The sequence below is a fragment of the Hippocampus guttulatus genome, chromosome 9 (genome assembly GCF_054856545.1).
Source record: "Hippocampus guttulatus isolate MCC_2025c chromosome 9, RoL_Hgut_1.0, whole genome shotgun sequence".
NCBI lineage: Eukaryota > Metazoa > Chordata > Actinopteri > Syngnathiformes > Syngnathidae > Hippocampus > Hippocampus guttulatus.
The window spans coordinates 5,922,151-5,936,714 of record NC_141269.1 but is presented as its reverse complement, the minus strand read 5'-3'; the positions used below and the strand labels follow the sequence as shown (position 1 = coordinate 5,936,714).

The window sequence follows — 14,564 nt, the reverse complement described above, 5'->3', positions numbered from 1 at the left end:
TTTTGGCACTGACATTTAAAACGGACAAACGAAACTGGTTGAGTTACTTCCTGGTACAGTATGCTTTCTTGAAACTTCATCCGATTAAATTATGGGTATCTAAAGTCTGGTTCGGGGGCCATTTGGCGGCCGCCTCACTTTTCACGCAAGCTTGGGCTATTCCTTTTGCCGCTCATCTTAAAACGATTCACACCAGTGGGACTAGTGTGACTGGTGCCACCAAGTGAAGCTCCATTTTTGTCACCAAAATATTATGCCCAATAATAACTGTACACTCGACGGAACTTTATGAACCCTTTCAGGGACAGCGGTTACTACAGCGGACAGCTTATCATGTTATCAGGTGACTCGGAATAAATCTTAAATGGCTACTATGAAGTGTACTACTGTATGTACCTGTCTGACTTTGCTGCTCCTGAGAAGTGGAGAGAGGAGGAGGAGGAGTAGACAGAGGAGGAGGCGGGGGAGGAGGAGGAGTGGAGAGAGAAGGCGGAGAGATGGGAAGAGGCACGTACCCGAACGAGGAGAAGCGAGGGAGGGATTGCGCGTTGGGGTGAGGGGTGGGAGGGGAGGGCAGGTGCAGGGGGAGAACTTTGGAGGGGGGGTACGAGTGTCCGTTGAGCGAGCCGACGGGACAGGGGTTGGGCCTGCGCAGTAGCAGCGTGTGGCACTGCTGGGAGGGGGACAGGCCTGGGCTCGAGGCCAAGAGGATGATGAGGACGAGGAGGAAGGTGCAAAAAAAGAGATGCAAAACAACAACAACAACACAACACGACAACTCATCAGTCCACTTAAAAAAAAAAAAAGATCAAGTAAGAATTCATCTGAAGAGAATGTAGGAGAAAAGAACATATCCAAATGTACTTGTATAATGTCAAAACAAAGAATAGTACCACTGTAGCAAGAAAGGAAATAGAGTGAAAAGCATTCTATCTCCACATGGCGTGACTTTGTAGCCATATCATTCATTAACCCTTTCGGGTACGGCGGTTACTGCAGTGGACAGGTTATTGATTCTCATTATAAAAGCATTTTGGAGAAGAAAAAAAAATCTAGAAACCCCCCAAATGAGGATAAACTTCCAATATGCGTTTTTCATGAGAAATGGGGGCCTGACATTGTGAATGTCAACTATGTTTTTTTTTTTTCTCAAAAATAAGGATATTTGTGAAATGACCACCACATTTTTGAACAGGAATGTACATCAATGGAGATAGAAGCTTTTTCCATGACAAAAGTAACGTATGAACAAGCAGCACGGGCATGCGTAACAGAGGCCTTCATCACAAAGCATTACGCAGGGCTCTCTCAAAATCGGTATTTCAAATCATCTTGAGCCATCGAAATGAATGGAAATGCCATCAATCCGTTTCAGTCTCCACCACAAAAGAAAAAGGCAGCATCAAAAGATTCACTCTGTTCCTTTTTTGCTGGCTATTTTTGAGTAAAATCTGAGAAAACAGGAAGAACACCACATGCTAACGTGGGCCCAAAAAATGAGATGCACAAGTGGGACTTGACTGCTTTATCATTTGAACATATTCAGATTTGAACTGTTCTTGGCCATTTTTGCAATACTTATTCCAAAAGAACTCAATGAGAATTTGACTACCGTAATTGTTCATCCCTAATGGTCAGTCTCAAAGCAATGTTTCAAACAAAAGAGATTGATGAGAGGTCATTCAAGGTTGCTTTGTGATTCAGGCCTCTGTTGAGTTGAAAGGCTCCTTCCATAGACTGTATGATTACATCTGGACAACATGAATACATTTAAAATATCCGTCCAATCAAAATATATCCGATATGAACCACCTAATCCTCAAAGGGGCGGTGTGATGAGTAAGTCTTTTACTCCCCAAAGGAGGTAGCTTTTGGCATCACTTTTGGTAACGCATTGTTCATTGCCAATCTACAGTCTACGGTTGGATTCATTAGGTTGGATGGAACAATCGGAGAAATATTCACGGAGAGGGGAAAGACAGGTTGACGTGACGTTTTTTTTTGGAGGGGAAAAGCTATGATTCACGTTGTTAAAATGGCCGATGACGCTTGTAGCTGTCTACTACTAATGATTGGCTAAAGCTACGTAAAGAGGCTGCTGAGCACACACGCGCGCACCGAGGCACGCACGCACGCACGCACGCACGCACGCACGCACGCAGCTGTGGTGTGAGTGGTCACCTGCCCTCTTGATGACTTCCACCATGTTGGACGGGAAGTAGCCCACGCGGTCATTCCCCGTGCGGTTATCGTGAATGCATCCCTTCCATCGGCCATCCGAGTGCTGCTCTAAAACCTGTCAGCACACCACCAACTCTTATTTAAAGACCACATATGTGAATAATGACTCCATGTGATACATAAAATGATGATTTGACACATTTAAATACTTTTGAGAATGCGATACTGTAACTTTCATGGGGGGGGGGGGGGAGTGATTTCTATTGATTTTATGAAGTAGAGACTTGAAGGAATACACAGTACTGGAGTTCACAAGGTAAGGAGGGGATGGGGGAGGGGAGGGTGCTCGATGTTTTGTACCGTAATAATGTCTCCCGCTTTGATGTTGAGGCTGGTGAGGTCGTAGTTGTTGCAGTAATCCTTCAGCGCTCGCACCTGCATGGCAGCGGACGCGTCTGCAATGCACAAGTGAAGCTGAGCAGAGTCAGTCGCATGAAAGGAAGCAGTCGGCGAAGGATCGGAGGAATTTCCATCTCATATCAAAGCAAAAGCGCCTTCCATCCGGAGTACTATCATTTTCGTTTAGTTCCAAAAAACCAAAAAGATCACAAAGAACTTCACGCAGAGCCACGGTACACAATACCATATCCATAAATGCTTTTACAAACCATCCAGAGAAGTCATTCTCAACCACACATGTGGGAAATGATCAAATTTCACTAACAATAATGAGTTCATTAATTACTGTACAGGCCGAGACATAGTAACAGGAAAAAAAAAAAAAGATTTTCATTTTGTTGTCACATCCCTACACCACTAGTGTTAAATTTGCACTCGAGAGCTCACCTCTGAGGAGTTGCTTGATCTCACGGCTGGCCTGTGTGGTGGTGAACTGGTTCACGATGTCCAGTGCAGTTTGACTCAAAGTGTTCCTCACTCCGGCGCTGATCCCACTCTGAGTGAATAAATGACAGTCATGCAGTATAACGTTGCGAGTTTCTGTATAGTCTGTTACGTAACCGACAGGCCACATCTACCGATGTTGTATTACTCGTAGCTTTCCATACCAACCCTGCACACCATTGAGCAACCCCGTACCAGTCACATCACTATACTCTTGTTTTAATGAAGTCCACTTTTAGCAAGACTGTGATCCATTCTATTCCTATCAACGAGGAAAGATGATTTGTGATTCAAGCGATGAGAGTGGTCATGAAACAAATTCAACTCATATTCCATCTGTACTTATTTTAAGACTCTAAAATTATATTCTTTCCTTCAATCGGGGCTTTCAGTTCAATTGCCTGCTTCCTTATGCTTCAAATGTAGAATGTTCTTGCAGTCTCACTTTCACTCCAGTGAGTCACTGCAGCCTCGCTCTCATCCAGAAGGCTGACAACAAAAGCTCCATAATGACTTTTCCGGCTAACGTCCTCAAAACTGCATCATCTCTCAAGCGTGACAAATACTGCCCAGCCTGACATATTCCGTCGAAAATCTGCCAACGCTCAACTTGTTTTCTACTCAGACCATTTTGCACGCAGAAGGGCGATAGTGGCAAAAAATAATCGAGTTGAAGAAATGTGAAGGTGGCACAGGCTAAAAAGACAGCTAGCATGTAAGAATGTTTGTTAATGAGCTAACAGGCTAAGCTAACACCCGCTAGGCTTCAAACATTAGAAGACGATGATACTGATCCTACTGCAAGGAAATCCACTGCTTACAGCAACCGATAACGCCATATAAAGACAAAAAACCAAGGGGAACATTTATTTACAAACATTATGAACATATGAATGTTGAACCAGGGTTGTCCAACCAAGCTAAATTAATTCCATAGAACAATGATGTAGTGTTTACACATAACAGTTATTTTGAAATAAGCTTCCCGCTCAAGGTGACGAAGAAAATAATTGGGGCTTTTTCAGCATTTTGAGATGACCTAGAAAAGCTTTCAATAAAATATTTTTTAATTAGTATTAATACTGGTCGTAACTACATATTTTACAGCCGGAGCAAGGCCACCTCGGCAATGTATTTGCGACTTGAAAGTACGTATTTCAAAGTGCAACCGTAACTGGTGTTATGAAGGCGGTCTCCCCTGGACCCGAAACGTTTGAGAACCCCTGACCCTGAGCGACTTACCTCAAGCAGGAGGCGCACTACTTCTGTCTTTCCACAGAGGGCAGCCTGATGCAGAGCTGTACCAGACTCAGACTGTCTGTTGATGTCAATGCCAGCCTGAATCAACAACCTGCAACACGTATTAGCCTGATTGGAATGTAGCAAAACCGCACTTAAAGGCGTTTTTACAGACTTAAAATTGTTTGATATCATTTGTGAAGTCTTCCGACCGTATCACGTCGATGTGTCCGTTCTTGGCGGCAAGATGGAGAGGCGACACCCCGTTGGGGTCGGACGGTTTGGGCTCCAGCATAGTGGCACACATGTTGCTGCTGAGCAGGAGCTGCACCACCTAACACAAATATACAATCCAAGTGTGAAAAGGTGGATGAAATGACACGTTTTGCATTCACCACTGGTTTACTTGTGACATTTATCTTGCTTTCATACTCACTGCCACGCGTCCAAATTCGCAGGCGAGGTCCAGAGGTGTTTTTCCCGCCGTGTCTGAGATGCACGTGTTGGACTGGTGTTGCAGCAACATCTCTGACTGTAGACACACACACACACACAAAAAAAGCACTGCATTATAAATGTCACGCTTCGTCGAAGCAAAACGCATGCACGATGAGGCCCAGACAAAGAATGCAAAAAAAGGCCCGAGGACACAGCCGGTTACCCCGTCATAGTGTCCGTGCTGAGCAGACAGGTGGAGCGGGATCTGTCCTTCGTCCGACTGTCCGTTGACGGACGAGCCTGCCTTCAGCAGCATTTTCAGTGGTTCAGTCTTGCCCTGCCAGGCGGCGTAGTGCAGAGGACGCATCCCTACATAAACAAAGGTGACACCCTTAAGCGCATGGATGCGAGGAAAACTTCCAGTAGTAATTTAACATGACAATATTAAGTCACAGAATTTCTGGATCGGGGGGGGGGGGGGGGTTCAATGGGGACACCAACCTCATACTGTAAGTCGACTGCGAACGCGACAGTTTTTCTGGTATGTTCCAAATCACATGTGATTTGTTGTAAAATGTTATAACTGAAATAAAGTGTGTATTTTTATTGTCTGGTGATCAGTCCAAGTCAGGTAAAAAAGGGATGACTAGCCACTGCCTTCTGTTCATGGCTCTTGTTGCTAGGCAGAGTTCATCGGCTTCATTGCCCTTAATTAAAGCCAATGTCTATTATGATTGTGGCTATTTGTATTGGCGCTCATATTTGTATTGCTGCCCTGACTTTTGTATTCCATCACTCTCTTGGCAATCGTGTACATCTATCCGTCAAAGCAATCATGTTTGACAAGGATATGAGCTGCTGTCATTTGCACCGATAACAGAAGTTTTGAAAATGACAAAATATAACAAGCGTCTGTATGGCTTGTCTATTGCTTATCCCAGTTGACTTTGGGGTGAGAGGCAGGGTACATCCTGGACTACTTGCCAGCCAGTCACAGGACACGCCTGGATGGGGAAAACATTCGTAAAACCCGCCCCCATGAACAGCGCATCCAAACATGTCGCCCAGTTAGTGAGTGCCCGTCCAGTTAGTGAGTGCCCTTCTAATGGCAGCCGCCCAAAAAGCCCTCAGCTGTGATTCAAGTGATGAGCCACATCACCGGTCTGAGTCAGGCGCAGTTTGAGAGAGGGCCTACCACACTCTGAGGGGAAATTTCGGCATGAAGAAGAAGAAGAAGAAGAAGAAGAAGAAGAGGAAGAAGAAGAGGAAGAGAGCAGCTGCAGAAGGATGAGCTTGAGAGTCTCAAAAGGATGACTGACAAGCTTGGAAACACTACAGAGGAGGCATATTATTGGATATGATGCAGCAAGTCCCCAAATGACTTCAGTTAGGACTAATTGAATGGTTCACATAATGGAAACACATTGTGCAAAATTGCTAAAAGGGAAAACACAAACATTTTTCTCACATCTGGCGCAGGGGTCTGCAACCTGCGGCTCAAGAGCATCTGCTATTTAATTTCAAACTACTTTGTTTTTCAAATGTAATTCCGTATTTGAACATTACACTGATCTTGGAACGTTAAAATGTAACTACAGATTTTTTTTGGGGGGGGGGGGTAGGGGTCCAAAAGATGCGTCACGTTCGGCTAGTTGCGGGTTAGGGTTGGGGTTAGGGTTGTCGGGGAGAGCAGGGTGAGTTAGGGTTGGTTTAGGGTTAGGGTTGAGATAGAGTTAGGGGGTTAGGGTTAGGTTTAAGGTTATGGGTTAGGGTTAATGTTAGATGTTACACCTTTTTATATTTTTATATAAATATATCCCCATCTATCATCTATCTATCTATCTATCTATCTAGCTAGCTATCGATCTAGATCGATAGCTAGATCGATAGCTAGATACATACAGAGCTAGTCGCTAGTTAGCTGTGGTCGACTGGTTAGCATGTCCGCCCCAGAGTTCGATTCCGGCTCCAGCTTTTCTGTGTAGCGTTTGCATGTTCTCCCCGTGCCTGTGTGGGTTTTCTGCGGGTACTGCGGTTTCCTCCCACATTCCGAAAACATGCATGGCAGGTTAATGGAACACCCACAACTCAACTCAACTCAGCTCACTTTACACTAAGCAGCAGTTTGGCAAATGGTGTGTGACAACATAATAGTCTAGGTTTGTTTTGACCCAATTTTTTGCATGAGTAACGCAAAGGTTTGGCTTATTTTTCATCCAACTGTTTTTAAGTGCACCCTTTCACTCTTGAGCACATGGGACAACATGGCTCTTAATGTATACGAGCAGAGGCTGCGCGTCTCGTTTAAAAACCGACACTGTTACACACTTCGGTCAGGGAAGGATTTAGAATCTCCCCCACTCAGAACTCTGCCAGCAAATTCCGCGTAGACAAAGCAGGCATGACATTACACACCATTTGCTATATTTAGAAAGATCTTCCACTACCCCCCAGGAAGCATGTTGGCTCCGCTGATTGGCCACCTTCCGAGTTGCCTGTTTTTTTCTTCCAAGGCAAGAATCAACAGGGATGCCCAGGTCGGCCACCTTATCCTGGCATCGTTTTAACTGCTGGCTGCCTTCATACGGGGCTGTCTAAATGTTTTCCACTGTAGGCCAAATACAGAAAAATGGAAGGAAGAAGGGGGCCCAATTCACTTTGTGTTTATGAAACGAAGATAAAGAATTCAATATGCCAGGGGGTTAGGGCTGGGGAAAGCATAGCCTGAGGGCCAGTTCACAAACGGACACAAATGATTGCACGCTTTGATCATTTGCATGCACTCCAGTGAGTCAATTTCTGCTTCCATAATGTCAAAAACTGTGCGCTGCTGTTGAGCTGAATTTAAGGGCATGAGTGGAGCCGCTTTAATTGGCCGGGAAGTTAGTCGGCTGTGTTCGCTACCACAACGGCGCTAACAGCACGTTCATAGGCATATATTCTTTAGTCTTTGCATAAAGCATTACGGTGGAACCCCCACATGCTTACAGCTGAGCAACCCTGGATTTACCTTGTCATAAATTGTTTTTCTTCTATATATTTATTTATTTACTTTTTTTTTTTCAGTTATTGGTGTCTGTGTGTTTATATATATATATATATATATATATATATATACAGTATATAAACCCTTAACTCTTCACAACCAGTGTGACATCTTTTAACATGTCAACTATAACGCGGACATGCACAAAGCCTCCTACATCCCTTCAGGAGCGCAACAAACAAATAATTGATGGGTTCCTCGCAACATCCTCTGTGGTGAACTACTCAGATAGGAGGTACAGCAAAAAGAAGGCCTGGGGTGGGGTCAGCGTCCATTTCGAGACACACCATGCATGACAGACTTGGGAAGAGGCAGTCCTCCATCCTGGAGGATTTACGCCTTCCATCTGCATTGAGACTTCTGTCCTGTCCTGTCCTGTTCTGCCAGACTGGGATGGATGGTGATATTAGAAAGGGAGGGGGGGACGCAAATCTGGGCTGTGCTGCTTTCTCTTGGCTCAGGCTCTCACGTCTGCTCTCTGTTTGCTGTGCACACAAATCTGTCATTTTTGTACAAATATTATTTCTGTCCTCAGAAAGCTCACCGTTTGATTACATAAACAGGGGCTTGTTTTTCTCCGCATTTATGGCCGCAACAGCTTTTTATAAACGGCACCTCAAATTTGAGGCGCACCTTTCGAGGAGCTGCAATTCTTGAAAACATTTCGGATCTTGTTAAATATTTCTACTGTCCTCCAAAAATGTTTGTTGAATGCATTCCGGGTTTGAGTGCACTTCTTGGTTGTCATTATTATTCTTGAAAAATGATATGATTTTTTTTATTATTGTCAAGAATTTTTTTTTCTCGGAATACCAGGACTTGACTCTTGCAACATTTTTGTGTTGTAAAACAATGATTTCCTGTAAAATCACAAGTTTGTGATGTAATATTCTGATTTCATTCTTGTAAAATTGAGATCAACCCACAATGCATTGCTCACAAGCAAGATGGCGTCCGCCGTATCTTCCACTTCCATTCATTTCCCAATGAGAATTCTTCCCCCATTTGCTCAGTGTTGTAAACCTTCAACACAGCGAAATGAAATATGCAAATGACCTTTTTTATTTTTTATTTTTTTTTACCTTTATTGTCTTTAATGTCCACGGCTGCCTGAGCCTCCAGCAGCAGAGAGATCATCTCCTTATTGCCGCTCAGAGCAGCGTGATGCAGAGGCGACAACCTTCACACATGCACAGATGAGGTGAAAACGTTACACGTCAATACACGCGTATGCGTAAAATCAAGAGCATAACTTGAAGCCGAATTAATCTTTGGCATAGAACAGCTCCACCCCTCGGCTCAGTGTGAGAGCGACGAAAAGGGGGGAAGCGGGGGGGGGGGGGGGTTCAAATGACCTACTTCCATTAATAAGCAATTGCTCTGCCCTAGAGCCTGGCATACACACGTAGCGCATGTGTGTGTACATGTGTGTGTGTGTGTGTGTGTGTGTGTGTGTGTTTGTGGACATGCGGGAGTGTCTAATGGATCCCCCGTGAATGTAGAAGCCGGGCCCTGGAGCCGAATCGACCAATCATCAGTCATTAACGATGCAGTTGGCACCAATGATGTGATTCCACTCAACTTGTTAAAAAAAAAAAAAAAAATCCAAAGCCAAATGGAACACGGTGGCAAACCGTGCATGTGCGCGCATTACGATGAAACCAATCACAAAGTCTAAAAATAGCCCAAAATCAAGAGTTGTGCATCCAAGGGAACACTTAAAAAAATGTCCACTCACTCCGGGCCAGAACACAATAAATATTACTTTGCCTTTTGGGTAAATTGTACTTGGAAGAGTCGCTCAAATGTTTCACACTAGTTATGTTATCTTGAGTATTTTTAAGAATACAGGTGTACCTCTACTTACGAACGTCTCTTCAAGTTACGAAACGCCTCAACAGGAAAACATTGTCTCTGGTTACAAAAGAAATTTCAAGATACAAAAGGTAAAAATACAGAATGGGTTGCTACTCGCAGCTGCGAGTTTCCTGAACGCAACATACTTCCAGCTGCTCTGCCATTGGCTATTCCCGAGCATCTTCCTGGCATCCCATTGGCTAAGAGGGATCTCTACCGTATGTGTACGTGTGTGTAGATAGATAGAATGTGTCTATTCGGCATCCTTGTCATTCACCCCTCGGGCCATGAGACGTTTCCATAGTGTCACATAAATATGCATCACCCATAAAAAGTGTTCACCAGTCGGGCGATCGCTCACTCTGCTGATGTTTGCCTTGGACATTTTCGAAGGATTATTAAAAGCCGACAAAAGCAAACGCCCTTGGATCAGTTCTTTACAAAACACCAGGCAGAAACCACTTCTGAGAGAGAAAATGGACTAAAGAGGGCAAAAAACGACGAGGACGCAATTAAAAGTTAAAAGACCATCATTTTTATGATTTACTCTATTCTTTGTTTTTTACATTATGCACAACTCATTTTTTGTGCAATAATGTAATTGTAACATGTATTTGTTACATATTTTTATGGTTTAAGAAACATTTTTGTCTGAATTTTGGGGGGTTTGGAACGGATTAGGGCATTTACATGGAAAACGTGTCTCTACTTACAAAATTTTCTTGTTACGAAATTTCTTTCAGAACCAATTAATGTCGTATGTAGAGGTACCACTATAAAGGTTTCTCTTTTAATACTGTTACATTGAGATACGTTCCGCTTGCTAATTGCTACTTTTGTTCTGATCTACTATTATTTGTTTTGGATCATCAAAGAGACTTGTGAGCGGTCACGAGAGCTGAACAATTTTGAAAAAGAATCTTTTTTATACCCCTGTATCTTGCGATTGCGAACGATGTGATTCATCCAGTTCCATTCAGGCTGTTCACTTAGCATGACTACTTGTCAGAGATTTTCTCGGACAAAGTTAAAGAAATGACTCGGCACACAGGAAAATTGTCTTCAATATCGGCGGGAGCGGATCTCTGAGAGCGAACGACGGTTAGTTGCTCCGCGATCACACTCGAGCTCCCTTCCCGCCAATTCAGGCTTTTATTGTAACATACAAGGAAAACACTGCCCCCGATATTTGCATACCGCACCCACGGTCCGGCCCCTCGGTAGTGATGGGTTACCTGTGTTAAACATTGAACCACCAGTACATTGGCGCCTTTTCTGGCTGGTCTACATCGAATTAGCATGTTGTAGACTTTGCGGATGGCCAATGTCGTCTGGGCGCGACGGGTGTTCTCAACTCGTCCTTTGTTGTTCAACCGCTGTTCCCGAATGATTCATTCCCCTTTTGTGACCGAGTTTCGCCCTCTCCCCCGTGATCGCCCACCTGTATTGACGTGCTAATTGTGGACTCCAACAGCCCTCCGGCTTTGTGCACAGGAATTTGGGGGTGCTGGATACGCACCCAAACGTTTAGATGTGTCCAGATTAAATGAAACTTTAAACATGATGCAATTTTGCTCATAGATTCCTCTAACACTACTTTCAGGCCTGTCCTGTCAAACGTTTGACTTGAAGCTATCACAAATTAGTAGCGGCGGAAACATTTTCTACATTCTAAACCATTATTCTCTCATTAAACAATTTAGGGGGAAAAAGGCGTTTCTCCTTACCCGTCTGCATCCTGAATGTTGACGTTCACTCGCTTGGCTGCTCCGAGGAGCTCTGAAACACAAGAAGATCTTCTAATAGAAAGAGTCTACATTTAAAACTAGGAAAAAAAAATACATATTCATGTATTCTCTGCTCTCCGTATTCATTTATTTCCCCGCAGGTTTCCGGCACGCTGCGCCACTTTTCGGCCTCCAGGGAGTCGAGGTGAGCTCGGGGCAAGTGACCAGTTGAATGGAAGCACAATGTCACACTGAGGCTGTGAAGGAGCCGACAGAGTCACCACTGCTACTGAATTACAACTACTTGCTGGATATACTGGGCCAAACATTCAAGTAGGGACGCAGTAATACAAGAGACGCTATTTTGTCATTCATCTTTTTGATAACTATAGCCTGTGTAGTGGTCGGAAGTAAAGAAGCACAAATTACATTTTTCAGCTATCTGTACTAGAGTTGTAATAGTTTGGAATTTTTCTTCTATATATTTCATATTCTCTCTCTCTCTCTCTCTCTCTCTCTATATATATATATATATATATATGGTTGCAACAGATCCCGGGAACAACATCGGACATCTCAGTCCAGAAATGTGCAGTGCTGGGAACAGCAAGGATACTGCGCAGAACCGTCAAGCTTCCTGGCCTCTGGTAGAGGACCCGAGCTGAATGAGGGACGGACACCACCTGAGGGGGGGTGAGACGAGGAATTTTTATATGTATTATTTTTTTAATTAGTTTGTATTAATTTAAAAAAAAAAACCAATCGCTTATTACTATTCAAATTCTGCTCATCGTATCCCAAAGTCAACGCTGAAAAACAAAACAGTTTTCCAATTTGGTGGCGGCGAGGGTGGCAGATGTGGGTTTATCTTTGCAAAAAAGCGCAGTGGGAGTGTGTAAGGTTGCCGTGTTTGTTTGTTTGTTTGTTGTCAACCGCGTATATTTTCCTAATGTTTGGCCGTGTGCGCATGTGAGCGCAATCGTGATGTGCGTGTGGCGATAACCTTGATCTTTGAAAGCACATAAGAAGGATGAAGACACCAAACTGCAGCAAGGAGCGCTCATGCACACATTTACACCCCCCCCCCCCCCCCACACACACACACACATACAGTGCTGGTTTGCTTCTCTGCCTCTACTTTTTTTTTTTTTTTTTTTTTGTCAAACCCTCATAATCCGTGCACCAGGCCGTAATCTGAGGCTGTTCTGTAATCTGGGCAAAAGCTTTTCCCCCCTCCGCTCCGCGCATCCCTATCTGCACTTCATCCCTTCATCCTGCTCTCACATTCTAATTTCGACTGTAATTTGCTAAAAGAGTGGCATCTGATTGGTGGTTGTGCGGCTCTGTTTACACTCGGCGGCTGACGAGAATGCGTGCGCGTGTGTTTGCACCCTTCCCGCTGCCATTGCTCTTGGATTAAATGTGAAAAAAAAGAGCCCCCCCCCTCCCCCTCCCCAGCGGACTGGCAGATGAATCAATGAGTACGGATATCTGTGTCAGCGTCAGACTGTCATTTAGTCGCATGAACCCCAGCAGCCGGCAGCATCCACCCTGATGATCTTTTTCCCAATAGGTTGCTCTCGGGGGCATGACGCTGCGCCTATATCGCTCAAATCCATCAGCATTTGTGTTCCTTTTTTAGCCGTAGAAGAAGGGAGCGTTCAGAATTGGCGTCAGTGTGATGCAATGCGTCACTTCACGTGGCCGTGGGGGGAGGAAAGGTGAGGCCCGATGTAATGAACCACGGCTAGGCTAGGTAAGGTTGAGCATTTAGTCTTGAAATATTTATTGCGTGAAAATTAGCCCCCCCCTCCCCGCTCCCCTAGATCAGAAGACAAAGATGAATTAGTACATCCTAAAAATGAATTACAACAGCATTTATGACATTTATAAATAAATAAAAAAATCTGAATTCTTTTTTTCCCTTCAAAATGTATTTCCTCAATTGTATTCATTTATTTCATGAAGAAATACTTTTTACTTTCGGTTTTAAAGCATGGAAATGACCAAGCATTTTTTTTTTCATTGAATAAATATTGTATTGCAAATGATGGTAAAATACAAAATACTCATTCATTCATCCATTTTCCGATCCGTTTTCTCCTCACAAGGGCCGCGGGGCGTGCTGGAGCCTATCCAAGCCGTCTTCGGGCAGTAGACGGGGGACACCCTGAACCGGTTGCCAGCCAATCGCAGGGCACACAGAGACGAATAACCATCCGCGCTCACACTCACAACTAGAGACAATTTGGAGTGTTCAATCAGCCTGCCATGCATGTTTTTTGGAACGTGGGAGGAAACCGGAGTACCCGGAGAAAACCCACGCAAGCACGGGGAGATCATGCAAACTCTACACAGGCAGGCCTACACTGGAATTGAACCCGGCTCCTCTGCACTATGAAGTCAACGTGCTAACCACTCGACTAGTGGGCCGCCCCAATACAAAATACATCACAGATTTTTTTTTTAAACTAAAATAAAATCAATCACATTCTTAAAAAACATTGCACATGTTGATTGGTATGAAAGATGTCCAATGTGTGTAGAGTGTATACTGTCTTGTCTTGTATGTAATTGTCCTAATTATGTTGTGCTGTGTACGTTTTTTGCTCAATGTATGGAGCAGCACAGAGGGACTGTCCTCCGAGACAAGTTTCTTCTATGGGAGACCGAATAAAAAGTCAAATCAAAAAAAGATGTGGGTAATTTATGTGCTGTACCTATTAAAATTGGCAAATAGTAAAATAAAATAAGTGGATATGTCAAGTTTACATATGTAGCATTATAAATGAGCGCTCAATTGTCATTTAAAAAGAAAATAGAAAATATAACAATGAATTATTTTTTCATTGTGAAAATTAAGTGTTATTCATTTAATTCATTCAGGGGTTTTTTTCTCCTGAAAATGCCGCATGCAAAAGTACTTATTTATTTTGTATTTATTATCTTGTTCACTAATTAGTGTGGTTATTTCCTGTCAACAAGAATAACAAGAAATATTAATCAAATGAACCATTTTGCGTGCAAAAACGTACTTTTTTACTTACTGGTTACATTTTTAAATTGCACATTAAATTCTACATTATTATGAATACTTTTTGCAAGTAGTAACAGGTTCATATATTTAATTGAAGTATCAAGAATGATTTCATCCTTAAAATGTTACCTATTTT

The 14,564-nt window shown here is 43.4% G+C and overlaps 1 protein-coding gene across 3 annotated transcripts in view; it reads right to left on the bottom strand.

The window, feature by feature from the left end:
- LOC147200046 (caskin-1) overlaps positions 1-14,564 on the bottom strand; it is a 33,795-nt gene that overhangs the window by 14,856 nt on the left and 4,375 nt on the right. For 2 of the 3 annotated variants that reach the window (XM_086119937.1, XM_086119938.1), the window contains exons 2-11: positions 11,392-11,443; positions 8,890-8,987; positions 4,985-5,130; positions 4,760-4,855; positions 4,536-4,657; positions 4,327-4,435; positions 3,028-3,136; positions 2,542-2,636; positions 2,182-2,296; positions 397-690 (exon numbers count right to left, since the gene is read on the bottom strand). In XM_086119937.1, coding sequence (XP_085976063.1) covers positions 397-690; positions 2,182-2,296; positions 2,542-2,636; positions 3,028-3,136; positions 4,327-4,435; positions 4,536-4,657; positions 4,760-4,855; positions 4,985-5,130; positions 8,890-8,987; positions 11,392-11,443 — 1,236 coding nt within the window. The remainder of the gene's footprint in view (positions 1-396; positions 691-2,181; positions 2,297-2,541; positions 2,637-3,027; positions 3,137-4,326; positions 4,436-4,535; positions 4,658-4,759; positions 4,856-4,984; positions 5,131-8,889; positions 8,988-11,391; positions 11,444-14,564) is intronic. The other variant, XM_086119939.1, reaches the window with a different exon arrangement.